Below are 15,666 nucleotides of genomic sequence, written 5' to 3' on the forward strand. Positions count from 1 at the left end.
CTACAGTCCAGTATAATGGCTAGTGATATACCATGAGCTCATGGAGGGGCAGGGGGAAATACCTGTCAGAGGGTTGAGTCCCTTATGGAAGTCCTGGATGTGAGCAGTTCTTCATTTGTTGGTGGAGCATTCCAGGCTATTTTACAGAGAACTAAATGAGGGAAACTTTGTGACCATGTCAGTGGCAGATAGGTCTGCCAAGGGAACAGCTCTGTTTTTTTTAAGATTCCTAATCTGAGACAAGCCTTTAATTCCTGCTCACAAATAATGGTTCTCTTCCTCAGAGGAGTGCACTTTTTAGAGGAGTGGCATTATAGGAAGAAGAAAGGTGTGAACACAGCACTGTAATATTTTATCCTTACCAAGGTGCTGTGAGTGGTGGCTCCACCAGTTCCACAACATCGTGGCATGTCCTTGGTCTCCTGGCCTTTCTTTATAGCACATAACTGTTGTCCGCAGTTCCTCCCCTCACTTGTATCTGGCTTGCTGTGAAAGATCTGGTAGGGCAGGTTCTACTCCGTCATCCTAACTCATAGCAGTGATTTCACAGTGGGATCACACAAGTTATGTGAGGACACATTTATGTCCAAGGATTATTTCACAGAAAACACCCACATTTAAAGAGAACCAAGTCTCCAGGGAATAATGGATCAGTCAGGATTTCTTCTCCTCTTGGAGGACTGGCAAATATGTAGTTGAACATTCCCCATTGTGAAAGCTGTCTGCCTCCTAGTGTTCCCAAGGACTTGTCAAAAACCTGCTTGCCATGGATAGCTCTGGATCTAAACCTCAGACCATTCCACAGTCTTAGCTGTGGATAGGAAGAGGGACAAGGCTCACCAAAAGATTCACTAACAAAAGAAAACACTAGAGGCAGCTGATGAGAATCAAGACTTAATTTATTTATAACATCTTTTTTGGTGTTGAGGTGTCCTTCTCCAATATTTCAATAGGCCACCTTACCAAGGGGATCCTTTAGGGACAGAGATAAGACAGCTGATCCAACAGGACTCAGACAAGATTGCTCTTCAGGCATTTCCCTGTTCAGCCTTGGCTGGAGTGGGAAAAGGACACAGTGGAAAGGATTCCTGAGAAGCAGTGTTCAGAGTCCTGGACATCTTCCTTATGTTCAGGTGGCCCCTTCTTGCATGTTACATAAGTTCAAGACCTGTTAAAATCTGGGGATCTGCTTCACCTAAAAAAAGTCTGGTCACAGACAGATAACATAATGGGAATGGCTGGACACTTTCAAAATATCCATGCTACAGAGAGGGGAGGGGACACAGAGACATCTGCTCTGGAGAGCATGAGCTAATCCAGTACACATTCTCTCTCAACACCTGGATTGCCCAACACAAGGCAAAAACTACCCAGGGCAGAGTTTGAAAGGTCCCCACTGAAGATGTGAATAATCTCAACATTGCACCAAGATGCTTATGCTTGGGAGATGGTGCTTCAAGATGCTTCTGTGTCTGCAACATGGGTGAAAGTGGCCAAGAAATGGGCAGAGCCCTAAAGACTGAGTGTTAGGTTCAGTCCCAAGGAAGAATTCAATCTTGTTTGTATCATGTGACACATATACACACAGGAAAAAACAAGGAGTTTTGTGTGAGTGAAGGAAATACCATTGGGATTGCCATCCCAAGCAAGCCAAAAGCAGAGTTGTATCTAACCTTTTACAGGACATTGGGAGGGGGATTTAATTTTCCTCTCTGCACTGAGGTATGCTGAGAGAGTGCTCTGGGCATGGTGAAGACAAGTCTTGAGATTCTACACAGGCTGAGGAAACCCAAGGTCTGCACAGATCCTTATACAAAATAAGCTGTGATAGGCCTTGCTGGAACACCTCATTTGTTCCTATGTACTCTACCTGTGGTGCAGGGAGCATTGTATTCCTCAACGGCAAACTCATCTGGAAGACACAAGGGAAGGGAGAGAGCAGGGCTGTCAGACTCCCTCAGCATTCCTGGCAGAGGGCTTCCAGAGAGATACTTCTCCCATGCCCCACAGCAGACAGCTAGCACCATCCCTGACTTCCCTGCAGAGATCCCAGCCCTGGGAGAAGGGAGGAGAGGGAGCCCCAGTCACAGCCCCATCTGGATACTGTGGCAGCAAGGCAGAGCGACTCTGCACAGACAGCCCCAGCAGGTCTCTGCCTTATGCCCAAGGCCTGCTCAGATGCCTTGTTCAAACACCCACAGGGTCTCTGGTTCTGTCACCCTGATGTAGCAGCTGGGAAAATGGAAGCCTGAGGAGATGCAGTGTCTGCTCTCGAATCACATGCATGTTTGCAATCTGGGGCAGGATCTGAACACAGGACTCCTCCCAGCATCCTTGGATCTACCCCAGGGCCTGGTTCCTTTCTCTGGGGAGGCAGGAAAGGCTTACAGGCACCATGATCCCCAGGGAAGAGTTTGAGGGCTGGAGAGGATGGCCTCCTCCCTAGGACCTCACAGCCTTCACCTTCTCCCTCAGGTGAGGACAGCTGCATGGTGGCTCCCACAGGTGAGGACAGCCATGTGGGGATCCACATACCATCCACACTGCCCAAACCTGTGCCCCATTATCATTGCAGGGCCCTGCCTGGGCAGGAGCAGAAAGGAGGAGGGCGGTTGCCTCCATCTGTCTAGGCTGTTGGCGCTGTGGGTTTGAAGGCTGGTAGAGTCCAGGGTCCCCTCTGCTCTCAGAAAGCACTGCTGAGGCAGGGTGGGAAAGGGCTGAAGAGCATAGAGAGCTTGAGGCCAGGGGCGGTTGTGTGTCCCAAAAGCTCCTGTGTATCTCAGCATGGCCTATGTCCAGGACTCACTCCCGTGGGTACCCTCCCCCACCAGCACTCACCAGTCTCATAGTAGTCATAGACCTTCACTTGAGCTGGCTTTAGGCCCTGCACAGGGATGTCCTGCTCCACCGTGAAGGAGAAGTTCAGGGTCGTGTTGCTCAGCTGGGGAAAGGAGGGGGTGGAGACTCATGGTCAGTTCTGCAACTGTCCCAGGTTCCCTCACTACCTCCTCACTTCGCCCAGGTTCCCTCACTCTTCCCTGTCGCCAGCATCCCAGGCCCAGGGGTGTGCATGGGGCTGCAGGCCTGGATGAGGTGTGAGGGAAAGCCCTGGGCCCTTCCCCACATTGGGGGAGCCTCTGGCTGGGGGGGAGGTCAGAGCCTGATCTGTGTGCAGGGGCGGAGGGAAAGCACGCCAAGGGTTTGGAGGAAGGTACCGGTAAGGTCAAGAGGGGGAAAGTTCTGTGTGAGATTCACTCTTATTGTTGGTAGATGCTTGGGATTTTTTAGGCCTAGATCTTCTGCTCCAAGCAGCCAAGTGTCCCAAGGTATGTGTTTCCCTTTCCCATCCTAAATCCAGACAGATGCTCACCTTCTCCAGATACACTAGGACATGGCTGGTACTCAATTCTGTGCGCTCAATAAGCTGGTTGCCTTCCAGCTGAAGAAAGAAGAGAAAGATGTTATTGAGTTGAGGGTGGTCTCTCTGTACCCCTTGCAGAGCTCTGTGGGTGGGACATTCTATACATGAGACACAGGCGTAATGAGGAAGTCAACTAAGTCGATTGGGAGGTATGGAATTGCCTCCTTGGTGCACCTCTCAGTATTATAGCGCCCAGGCCTTCTCTTCATCAAGTACAGCCTGGTTCTAGTAGGGAACTGAGCATTGGTCCAAACACCATGATGGACGGATTGAATGAAAAGAGAGTCTTTTTCGCTTGCTAGTTCTGCAGTCTCTTATCAGGTCTCCTTTGTTTTAGAGGCCACTCATTTCCTCAGCATCTCACACAGTTACCCAAGGCCTGAAAAACTTACAAGCCAATGGGTTATAGGTAGATGGAAAACAAAACCAGCTGTTGAACATGATACACACAGCTAACAGTTTTAGTGAGGTATCTGGACACAGTGAACACTGGGATGCCCATCACTGATACAAACATATTTTTCCTGCCTCCCCTTGTGTTGGCCTTGAGCCAGGTGTGGAAGGAGAACCTCTGCACAGTGGAAATGTGCAAGGAGCAGTGGCAAGGTCAGGAGGATACCAGTCCTGCAGTGGCCTAGTCTCATCCAGACTCTTGGAATTTGTCTTAGAAAAAAAACAAGAAATTCAATGCTTCTTGGGTGAAAGAGTGTAAGGAGAATATTCATTCAGAGAAAAAACATCACACAGGCTCATACCTTCCTCACGGAGGACTTCACGGGGATGAATCCTGACAGCATCTTCACATCAACAATCACCATGTTGGAGACATTGCGCTCTCCAGTGTAACTAAAGAACCAAGCAACAAAGATTCAGTGCACCTCAGGTCAAAGCTGGGACACTTCCACCTTTTCACATAACTTGACATCCCTCCACTTCCTACAAGTCCAGCACCTTCTTCTTCAGCTCTGTCAGTGCCCCCCAATCATCCATGCACCCTCTTACTAGTCCAGCCCTAGGCTCCCCACACAGCCCCACCAGTGCCGGACAACCCCATCCTCCACAGCTTCTCCACCCAGCCCAGCTGCTTCCTGCCCACTTTCCTGGGGAGGGGCCCTGCCCATCCGGGGCTTCCAGGTGGCTCACCCTGGGCCACCAGACCTTCTCCAGCTCCCTCGGCTTCTCAAGGAATCTCCGAGCCAGACATGGACTTACCTGACATTTATGGCTATATCAAAGATCTTGTGAGCCTTCAAGTCATCACACATCTCTGGGATTGTGTGCACCTGGAGCATGAAGGGTGCATTTTCCTGCGAGGGCTGCACGTTGTACCTCAGGCTTGTCTAGGGGAGAGCCAGCAGCTGTGTGAGCATGTGCGCGCTCACGTGTGAGAGAGACCACCTTCTCCCTGCCCAGCCTTCCCTACTTAGTCCATTCTTACAGCTGCTCCATGCTCCCTGTTCTTCCCCTCTGTCCTTCCCACTCTTTCACCTCCACATACCTCTACTTTTCTCCTCTTCCCTCTCCCCAGAGCCTTCTCTCTCACTCCTCCCTTCTCCTCTTTCTCTTCTGCCCTCTCCCTGACTTCTGCCTGGAAATGGGCTCCCCTCATAGCTCATGGTCCAGAATAGCACCTGCCCCCATCACCCTCACCTGCAGGTAGACACACCCTTCACCAGACACCTCTGTGCTGTACTCCCCAGGCACTGTGGGCAGTGGCACGCGCTGGAGCAGCAGCCGGTTTGTGGGATCCACTTGGAAGTCTTGCTGGAAGTCCCCTCCAGATCGCAGGGTCACTTTGGAAGATGCTCCACTCTTGGCATAGGTGACAGCTCCATACAGGGACAGGGCTTGGAGAGCCACCACGGTGTCCTGCAAGAAGTGGGTCACAGCACCCAGGGGAATACGGTTAGCCATTCCATAGGCCTGTCCTTTGCTGTCAGCCTGTACCCTCCTCTCCATACTTGACTTTCTCCAGTTTTAAGTAAAAAAGAGAGACAGAAAGATCAGCTTTTGCACGTTTCCATTCTGTTCCTTTGTCCTCTGCACAGTAGGTCCATGTTCCCTGAACTCCCTGGTGTGGAGCTCAGAGCAGCCTTCACTCATACTCCACTAACATCTAGGCTGAAATAACAACTTTGTATGCACAAACAAACTGTAGTGGGAGCTCCCTCCAAAGGCACAGAAACAGGTCCCTCATGTCTCTACCTTTCTGCTCCACTGCTTCAAGAAAGCCAGGTTGTTACTGGAAATACCAGTCATTCCCAGAGGTGCTTCTTGAAATACTAGCCTCTAGCTTCTTGGAAACTTGGTAATCATGGTATGTACCACAGGGAGATAGTGCCCACCCTGGCATACCTTACCATGCTCCCACCTTGGTCTCGCACACTTCTTATCTTCTGACATTGATGTGTGAGGCTGCAGGAGGGAAGCAGCTCACCTGGGTGGAGGAGAAGCCTCCACTGGGATTCTGCTGACTGCTGATCCACTTTCCAATAAGTGATGCAAATGACAGCTCATCCTGGGAAGGTGCTGGCTGTGTGGTGAGCTGAGCAAGGAGCACATAGGCTGTCATCTCCACTTCAGCAGAGGGAGCTCGGTAGTGATAGTATGGGAGATCAACCTCTGGCTCTTTCCCAGGCCTCTGCCAATGAACAGATCCATCTTCGCAGGAGGCAGGGAGTGTGGAGAGAAGACAAAAAGGAATGGTGATATTTCCTTCACAACCATGCTACTCAACACTTGCCTAAACAGACTGTCCAACCAGATTTTACCAGAGTGGTTCTGAGTTGTTACACGATTCCTGGAACACTCAGAGCTTAAACCAGGACCTCTGAAATGACCTGCGTAATGGTTTTCTCCCTCAGCACATGCAGCTCTTTGCTGATGTATTTTCCCTTGTGCTGTGCAAAGTAAACTTTGTTCTGTGTCAAGCGGGTCCACTGGAAGGAGTGTTCATTTGCTAAGCAGTGCCTGGTGTGACAAGAGGACCTGACCGAGGTGAGATGCTAGCAGAGATACCCTTCTTTTCAGCAGAGATGGGGATGGTGCATAGTGTTTCATGATCACCTTCCTCAGAGCACAGATGTAGGACTGCGGACTGAGAGGGTTTTTTCAAAAATGTAACCATTTAGCATGACACCAGCTTGACTTCTGTCTTTGCACAAGTATTTCATCTCCTTAAGAGTTTTCCCCTCCCACAGAAGTCATTTTATCAATGGAAGGTGTGAGGCCAGTGGGTTGGAAGAAAGAGATGTCTCACCAGGAGCACTCACCCTTTTTCACGGCTTCCTCTTTAAGTGAGCCAAGCAGTGCCTTCCGCTTCTCCTCCTTCCTGGCCAGGGCAAAGGCATAAGCCAGCAGTGCCTTGGTGTACACATGGCTTCCTTTCTCATCTGCTGCCGTCTCCAGGCAGAACAGAGCATTACGCACCATGGAGTGCTGGGAAGAGATAGCTAGTGTTTGGAATGCGGGGGAGAAATGAGGCTTGTGCCCATTGTTCCCCAGCATACTGAGGAAGGATCTGTCAGAATGAGGTGTAGGAACAAGCACAGTGCCATCGTCTTCAGGGATGCCAAAAATGACATCACAATATTTTCATATCACAGGGCCCAGTAACTGCCTCATCTTTCCAATATGGAACAGGTACTGGCCTGTACTGTGCCAGCACAGAGTGTCTCAGGTTGGGGTGCAGTCACGTACAGTTACAGGCAGAGGAATCTCCAGCAGTGCAATGGTGATGTAGGCCGTCAGCGTGACCTCACTGTCCACTCCACCCTGTGGGGAACCACAATGGTATATGTTGATGCCACATAGCTTCTCTTCTTCAATCTCTTCTCCCATTTCTATTGGAATACTCTGCTCTGCACTGTAGACCCTTCGATCATCTCCTTCCCCCTGCACGTCATATGGAGGTATGAATTGCATTTATGTACTGCGGGTCTGCCTTCATTCTCCTTCCTATCATGGCTTACATACAGGATGGCTTCTGACTCCTTTGCTGTTGCCATGGCCATGAGAATTCCCCATCTGCCTACATGCTCAAGAAGCTCAGCTGGACCCATCTGACTTACTGGCAAGTTCCAGCCTCACAAGCTCAGGTGAAGCCAATCAGGCAGACACATTACCTTCATGGCATTGTTCAGGAGTGTCCCAGAACTGCGGAAACAGCCGTTCTCCCTCTGTTTGTAGGAGAGCCAGACCAAGGCATCCTGGATGTGCTTCTCATCTATGAAGATGTGAGGCCGGGCCTGGGCAAAGGACTTGAGGACAAAGGCTGTGAGCCTGTAAGGACAGAGAGCAGTGAGAGTGCCTGACCATGCCCTGTGTCCATCTCAGGTGAAAGGGCCTGTGTGGGCATCACCTGTCCGGAGGGAGGCAAGAAGGCCTAGAGAGCTAAAGGATGATGAGTCGTACCACAAGTACCACCTCAAAAAACATGTCCAGTGTTTCTTGCCTTGATTTCTTCTCTCTCCCTTGGCTCATAAAACCCTGTGATCCCTCTGTGTTGAAGTTACAATTAGGAGGACAATAAGCATTGAGCTCTATCTAAACAAATCTCTCTGGAAAAAAGCAGGTAATTGCATGTCAATTAACTAAGCATCTGCATGACAATAAAAGTCAAAATGGCAGGGAAGAATAATTAAATCCCTGGAAGCTCATGATCTGCTGGCAGGACTCCTGCATTGGCAATCCATGTCTCATGGATTTCTCAGAACTCCCCAGATGTGTCAGTAAAACTGTGGATAAGGAAGAACAGATTAAAAGAGTCTTTTCTAGAGCTGTTACAAGCAGCTATGAGAGAGAGTCAGGTATGTGGAGAGAAGTCAAGGTGCTTTCAAGACCCCAGTACTGTTTCAGAAACCAAGAGCAAACAGAAGATAAAGAAATCATCCATTTTTACCCTTATCCAAAGTTCAAAATGCAAAGCAAGGAGATGCTGGAGCAGCTCAAAGCTTTGCAGTCACACTGACAACATATACTCTCCTGCAGAGGGTATATAATCACTATCATCCTTTCCACTTATATGGAGACACTTTCTCAGCAGATTCTAGTCTAGAAGAGCTGCCACTGCAACTCTTCAGTTGGGATGTGAAACCCCTGCTCCCTTCTTCCCCCATTGCTCTCTATTTCTGCCTTGTCTATCATGGTCTTCAGAGCTGCTGGAGGAGCTTCAGCTACACAACTGGCTGATGCAGCCTATTTCATCAACGGGGAGGCAGCACAGTGGCCATATCAGCTCTGGAAAGCCTGCTGGTCTACAACTGCATTTCACATTTACTGTCATGCAACATTTACTGTAACTGTGTAGCTGAGAAGGAGGAGCATGTAGGGGAGGCATGGGCAACACTGAAATCTTACCAGGTGTTTCCTGGTTGGCCATAACGTGGTCCAAAGGTGCTGTAAGAGCCATCTGGGTGCTTGTAGTTCAGCTGCCTCTGATAACCTGCAACGTAAAGTTAAAGCAAGATTCAGATGCCAGAGAAAGTCTGCTGAGGGATGTGGGAACAAAAAAACCCATCCGTATCAGCAAAGACAAAGGAGAGAGGAGCAGGTCAGTCCTACCCTAAGCAGCAGGGAGCACTGATACATCCCTCCTGCAATCACTGCAAACCTAGTAGCTTCTACTGCATGAGGAGAAGGAATCCCTGCCTTCTTTAGAATAAAGGCAGGGCATATTGATTACAACAGACAAGCCACTGTAGCAGGTCACCTGACAAGTGTGCACTGCATTGCAGCTCTATGAGGGAGCACAGAAAAGTGGATGCAATAACTGAGTACCCTGATGATTAAGCAGCAGAGAATGAAAGAAGAGCATGGAAGGGGCTTCTCAGCAGAGACCATCTGAGTAAAGGAAAAGTTCTCTTTGCATATCTAGCAGACATTGATAGATGCACTCCAGGCAGGAACTGCAAAAAAGCCAAAGCAGAAGCAAAAGCTGTGTCCCAGCTCACCGCTCACTAAGTATCCAGTGGCCTTGGATTTGACCTCCTCACTCAGCTGCTCTGTTTTGTTCAGATAATCCAGGATGTATATGTTGGGTGCAAACAGGACCATGTTCTGCTCCCCACAGCCAAATGGCATCCGGAGGAGTTGATGTAGGTTCTGCATGGCAGTGCCCATGATGTCACCTAAGGAAAAGGAAATACCATGGGGACATTAGCAAAACTCAGGGCTGGCTGGCAGAATCAGAGGGAGTTACAGAACAAGAGAAACAGGAGATGACAGAGAAGAATAGAAAGAAATTTTATATTGATAAAGATTGTGTAATGAAACACAGAGCAAACAAAAGGAAAGAACAGAAAGGAGAGAAAGTTTAAGGCACTGGTAACCGAGGCAGAGAATCCAAAACAGAAAGAGATTTAGAAAGGAGGAAAGGAAGAGCAAACTGGAAGGGAAGGTCCTTGTGAAAGAAGTGATGGAAGACAGAAGGGAGGTGTGCTGAGAACCAGGAAAAAAAGCTGTGGGGTAGGAGGCCAACACCATCAGGCGGAGAGACAGAAAGAGTACATTGGCATTTCTCACATCAAATCCTTCCCAGGCTGCTCACTCACCCAGCACTGAGAAATACGCTCTGGCTGAGTCTTGTACCACATTTGAGGGGAGTGACAGGGAAATCTTTTCCTTTGCAGGCTCTCCTGAGAGGGAAACAAGACCCAAACAGCTTTAGTGCAGCCCCCAGAAATGCCCAATGGGGAAGGGGGCTCACTGGAACACCAGATAAGCTTCCTTTTCCCTTCATCCCTTCCTAGAAATGTCGTGACTTCACCCACTTCATTTTTCCCTGGCTATGAGGCAGTCTCTGCATGAGAACACCCACAGCCACTGCTAGGCACTACAGATCTTGTCTCTAAGACTTTTCCCGGGGGAGCTGGAAGACAGGAGACAGAGAGACAGGAAACAAAACTCCAATGCCAGAGAACAAGAGATTAGGGATGGGAACAGTCATACTAAATCCCAGCTAGGTCATATCCTGGTGCCTAGGCTTGTTCCCTACAGTCCATTCCCTAGGGTTTTCTGCATTAGCTTCGAGGCAATCAGGAGACATACCTTGGTTATCTAGAAATATCACCCTATCTGGAAGACTGCTGAGACAGCACTATCTTCCTCCTCCAGGAGGTGTGTGTCACCCCACAAAGAAACAAGTGGAGAGGAAGGAGAGGGAAGATCTTACCTTTTACACAGAGCACATAGTTCTGGGCTGTTTCCTTTTCAATCCCTTCAGGCTTGTGTGGGACAAAGGAAAACAAGAGAGGTGAGAAGTTAGTGAGATAGGAAGCACAGACAGAAAAACGGATCCTTATTAAGGACAGAGGTGAAAGTGAAAGGTAGAGTGAGTGGAGAAATAGGTGCACTCACAGACACTCCCTGGAATGTATATAGAGAATCTGAAATAATAATATAAGCAAGTTAAAGACACATGATCATAATAAGTGATTAGTGTAGAATATGGAGGGAGGATAGGGAAAGGGAGAACACTGCAGGACTGTCACATGAGTGTCCTGCAACTACTGTATGCAGTGAGAGAGTCTTACATCCCTGTAACAAGAGGACAGCAGCGTTACAAGTGCTTTTGTTAACAACAGACTGCAAATTGCACAGGTCACAGTAAATCTAAAGAGTTTCCCTGGAGAGATGTCTGCAGTACTATTTATTATAACGCTGCTTTAGGAAAGAACTGTGAATGTTGATAATAGAGAGGGAAGATGTGCATCTGGTGACATACTATAATATCTGGCGACATTACTGATACCATATGATGTAGTAGGCAAGCACTAGTATCTTATGACATAAAGAAAAGTTAAGAACACAGCATCTAGCTGTTAGATTACAACATCAAGTATAGCAAGCTAGTGTTTTCCTAAAAAGAATATGCAGTACTGCCATGTAGTATTTAATTCTGTACCACATAATAATATCAACAATATTCCCTTTCCATGGGAAAAGAATAATCTGTAAAAACTTACCACTTTACCATGGGCATTTTTAATATCTGGAGTTTGGGGGGAGTTTTCTACAAACATCTAACTCCCATAGGTGCTTCAGAATTCCCCACCTTCATCCTGGTGCCAGACTATGTAGCAAATCAGAATTGCATAACACTCAATTTAAAAGGCAGTTTGCTTGGCCATTCAACTAGCAGAGCTGCAAAACGTGCTGACGGGCCAAACATACTGTCATGAAAGGAGGAGAGAAGCTGTAAAGAGGGTTTTTTGCTGTAGGAGGTCACAGGTAGAAGATATAGGGAAGGAAGGATGGGAGGAGGAGTCCTGTTTCAGTAGGAGATGAGGGACATTTAATGTCGGGGAGAGACATTGCCCAGTGTTATTAAGCTGCAGTCTTTATGCAGCCCTGTCAAAGTTTAAAGATGATGCAAGACTATCATATCATCACATTGCATAGAAAACTCACAGAGTTCTGTTTCACACAGATATACAATGTAAGCTCTAGCCTGTGGCAAAGCTCAGTTATTCCCCATCCACAGCCCACATACCTCCACTAGCAGCTGCCTGATCACTGTATCCTTCTGCCCTTTCTCAGGGGTCTCCACTATCGCGTTCCCACAGGGCTGCTGGTCCTGCAGGGCCTCAGTGGTCACCGAAAACTCCACCTGCCCTGGAAGAAAGAGGGGTCAGCCATTTATGTCAGGCAGTGCAGGGAAGTGGGAGTCACTGCCAGTTCTGGGAGTTTCAGTCTGCAGGTCCACGGGTGGGGATTTCCCATAGCACCTGGGCCCTGTTTCTTTTCCATAAAAACACAGCTATACCAGGATCCATCCTGAAGTAGATGGACTGCACTGCCATGAAAGGTGACTCTGTTTTGATGCCTTTTTTCCAGAACCTAGGACACCACAATGGTGGGACCCACCAGTCCCACTGTCATTCAGCACACTGTCACTCCATATGCACACCATAGCTGCTACCACAGCACATATCAACACCAGTGAAAGTAAAGTGTGAGAGTCTCATAGGGCACTTGTCTAATCTTTGGATTAGCTGGCAGAATGTCCCTACTGCCAGCAGTGTCTCTGGCTACAGAAGGTGTTGTCCAATGGCTATAAGGTTTGATGATATTGCATGTGGTGCCAGACATGACCTTAGACACTATGAGTCTGCTAGCTTTTGCTTCCTGAATGACCTCAGATGACACAGTCAGCCAGCCGCCCAGTATTTCCCAGGAAATTGTGTACTTCTAACACCAGATACTGAACTGGGACAACAGCATGGAGAAACTCTTCTCTTTAACAAGTTGGTTAACCAAGGAGAGCAGGGACTTTCATTGGGAGATGCATTTGCTTAAAGGCTAATTTCTTACTAACCTATCAGAGCAAAAGAAAAAGTAGAAGGTGCCCAAGAGGAGAAGAGTAATGAATCTCATTACTATGCCTGTTTGCTCATGGTGAAATGAGTTTATGACAGAGTTTTGCAGCCAGATCTGGTTCAAATTATCACATCCACCAAGATCAAAGCTGTTTGGCTGAGGGGTTGACTTCCTACCAGGCTTTAATTTAGCATATTTTCCCCTCCCTGGTCAAAGTGACTGCCAAACTGTATTATGATCTATGGTTTCTTATAAAGGGAACATGTGTAGAACCAAAACTATATCTGAGGCTGCTGAATTCCTGAAGGAACAGAGCCAGGGCCAAATACTGCTACAGAGCGAAGAGGGACTGGCAAGACTCTGCAAGGTGCCATTAGGAATACACATGGGCCACCCATGGTCAGACAGAGCTATCCTTGCCTCTTGTACAGTAAGCCCATTCCTCTTTTAAGAGAGACATTTCTGGAAGTCCACTCTGGTCAGTGTCACCTGACAGGAGGAACAGAAACAACTAACATCCATCCCTCTACAGACACTATGGAGAATCTAATCCTCTCCTTCCTCCTCCTCTACAGCCCTGAAAAAAAAAAGAAGAAAGAAAAGAAATGTTTGAGAAAACTTCATCCCTCCCTGCAGAGAGTTCAGTGCCCTTAGACTTTTACCTAGAGATCTGGAAGTCACCAGCCAAGCCACTGTTTTTCTTCCGCTCTCACAGAGACAATAAGATTCTTCTTCCTTTTCCGCTGGGGTAGCCAGGAAATTAGTAGATTGAGCTAGAGTCAGACTGACCTGCCAGTTGTAGAGAGAGGTATAATCAGGGAGGGGTGATCATGAGAGACAGGAAGAGCACATCAGGGAGCTAGGAAGAATCAGCAATAGTCTTGTAGCAAAGGAGGAGGAACTGGAATGGTGGATTTTGGTGTTCAGAGAATGTGGGAGCTATAATAATTTCAGGAGTGAGGGGTATAAGGCTACTCAGAGATGAGATAGAGGGAAGGTGAAGGAAAGAGGTGTACAAGAAAGCACACAAGTACACAGAAGGATTTAAACACCCCTTACCCTGATGCAGGCTGCCAGGTAGTTGAAAACAGTGGCTTTCAGTGTGAAGGCCTCACCACGCACCACAGAGTAGGGCAGGGTGAGCTCTACAAAGAAGGGCTGGAAGGCTCTTAGGGACACAGTTGGGGACAGGCCAAAGCCAGCATCTGCCGAGGTGCAGAATGCATTGGCTTTCCATTCGGTGATGGTGTCAGGGATGGTCACATCTAGTTCAGCATTTCCTTCTGAGCTGGTAAGGGACAGAGAGCAAGGACAGAGTGGGAATTTTTATGTTATTTTGGTGACTATCTGTATACTTTTCAGCCTACTAAACAGTACTCCCTGTGTGAACAATGGGGCACAGTATGTTTATTATTGGAGGACCACTCCCATGTATCTCCTTCCAGCCCCCTGCCACTGCTTGGACAAATCTAACTACAGTGGATTGCCAAGTAATCTCTGCAAACAATGAAAGACTTTTTTTGAACTGAAAAGGCCAAGCAAACGTGAGATTCATGTTTCTACCTTATAAAACCCATTTAATTAAAAAAGGAAGGAGGGAACCAGCACAAGCCACTCACCTTACAGATACTAAACTCCAAATCCAAGTTTCTGGAAAATACTTTCGAACTGTCTCTGTCAGCTCTTCAGGAGTGCTTAATGTGTTATACAGTCTATCCCTCTGTGGACCTGAATGTGATGAGATGGAAAAGAAATCCACTACCAGTATTCCAAACAACAAAGATCTACGTCAGCATGATACTGTAGTCTGAGAAAGTGACAACCTATGCGGTAATCAGAAGCTGTGCTGGCAGCAGATAGTTGCTGAGCAGTGAGCACTGGTACCAGTAGTACCAGGGACAGGATTTATTAGCAAGGGCTATCCCTCCAGCATTTCTCATTGGTCTCCAGAACTACTCATAATGTGAGGTTAAAGCAAGCATGTTAAAGCACACAGCCATTTATGACCTTCTGTGCCGGCAGCCCTTTCTCTTTCAGGTATACTGTCTTAGCATGACATCCTTCTCCATCCAGACCAGCTAGCAATGAAACATCCTGTGTTGCAGTGGTTTTTGCAGGGTTACTATGTCTGGGAAAACTACCTCCCTGCCAAACCTATGGCCTCCAAAATAACTAGGCTGAGGGATGCACAGACTAAAAACATGCCATTGAAATTTGGGAATAGGAGGGATGAAAATAGACTGACTAAAGGGAAGTTTTCACATGCAAAAATCATTCCCAAGAAAATATTCTGAGTTTGAGATGAAATTTTGGTGAAAAATAATAAGCCTTTGTTTTACTTTGATTTTGAACAGCTTGGGAAAAAAAAAAAGTGGAGGGAGAGGGGCTGGATTTGCTTCTCTTGGGCAAAAGAAAATAGAAATTCACCCAAACAGGCCAATAAAGATGAAAAGTTCCCATTTTCCACATGCTGAAGTGTTTGAGCTAAACTCTATTTCTAGTCATCTTTAGTTAGGCTAAATTCCTTTCTACATTTGGATAAAAACTGTGAAGGTTGCAGGGATCCATATTACCCATATTAGTGGGCACCTCCAGTGTGTGAGAAGGTCTTGGGGAAGGAGTGAAAGATGCTATCAGAGCTGTATCGCATAGCTTCTAGGACTGCAGGAGTGACAGGTGGTCTGCTTGTACTTATCTTTCTAGCAAGGTATTTCAGTCTTCTCACTGCTATCTATTTCAAGTTAAAATAATTAAAAAGTATCCATTCTGCATTTTAGCAACCTGTGTCATAAGCTGAAATTGTCTTAAAACTGGATATGTATGGATATAAAACTGGATATCTACAAAAGAGCAGGTTTATGTGCCAAGGGAAGACTTTGAACCAGTTATCCAGCAAAAATAACTCAGATTTTTCAGCATGCTCCCCT

At 47.4% G+C, this 15,666-nt stretch overlaps 1 protein-coding gene across 1 annotated transcript in view; it reads right to left on the reverse strand.

Annotated features, from left to right (window-relative positions):
- Positions 1-881: 881 nt before the first annotated feature.
- A2M (alpha-2-macroglobulin) overlaps positions 882-15,666 on the reverse strand; it is a 32,134-nt gene continuing 17,349 nt past the window's right edge. Inside the window, 19 exon segments of the mRNA XM_013956226.2 lie at positions 882-1,054; positions 1,871-1,912; positions 2,839-2,941; positions 3,371-3,439; positions 4,177-4,267; positions 4,634-4,761; positions 5,072-5,290; positions 5,859-6,082; positions 6,694-6,859; positions 7,121-7,195; positions 7,546-7,702; positions 8,780-8,864; positions 9,373-9,549; positions 9,973-10,056; positions 10,593-10,644; positions 11,913-12,034; positions 13,402-13,528; positions 13,799-14,027; positions 14,359-14,467. Of these exon segments, the coding sequence (XP_013811680.2) occupies positions 1,029-1,054; positions 1,871-1,912; positions 2,839-2,941; positions 3,371-3,439; positions 4,177-4,267; positions 4,634-4,761; positions 5,072-5,290; positions 5,859-6,082; positions 6,694-6,859; positions 7,121-7,195; positions 7,546-7,702; positions 8,780-8,864; positions 9,373-9,549; positions 9,973-10,056; positions 10,593-10,644; positions 11,913-12,034; positions 13,402-13,528; positions 13,799-14,027; positions 14,359-14,467 (2,285 nt within the window). The 3' untranslated portion in view covers positions 882-1,028.

This window comes from Apteryx mantelli, chromosome 1, assembly GCF_036417845.1.
Source record: "Apteryx mantelli isolate bAptMan1 chromosome 1, bAptMan1.hap1, whole genome shotgun sequence".
Lineage (NCBI taxonomy): Eukaryota > Metazoa > Chordata > Aves > Apterygiformes > Apterygidae > Apteryx > Apteryx mantelli.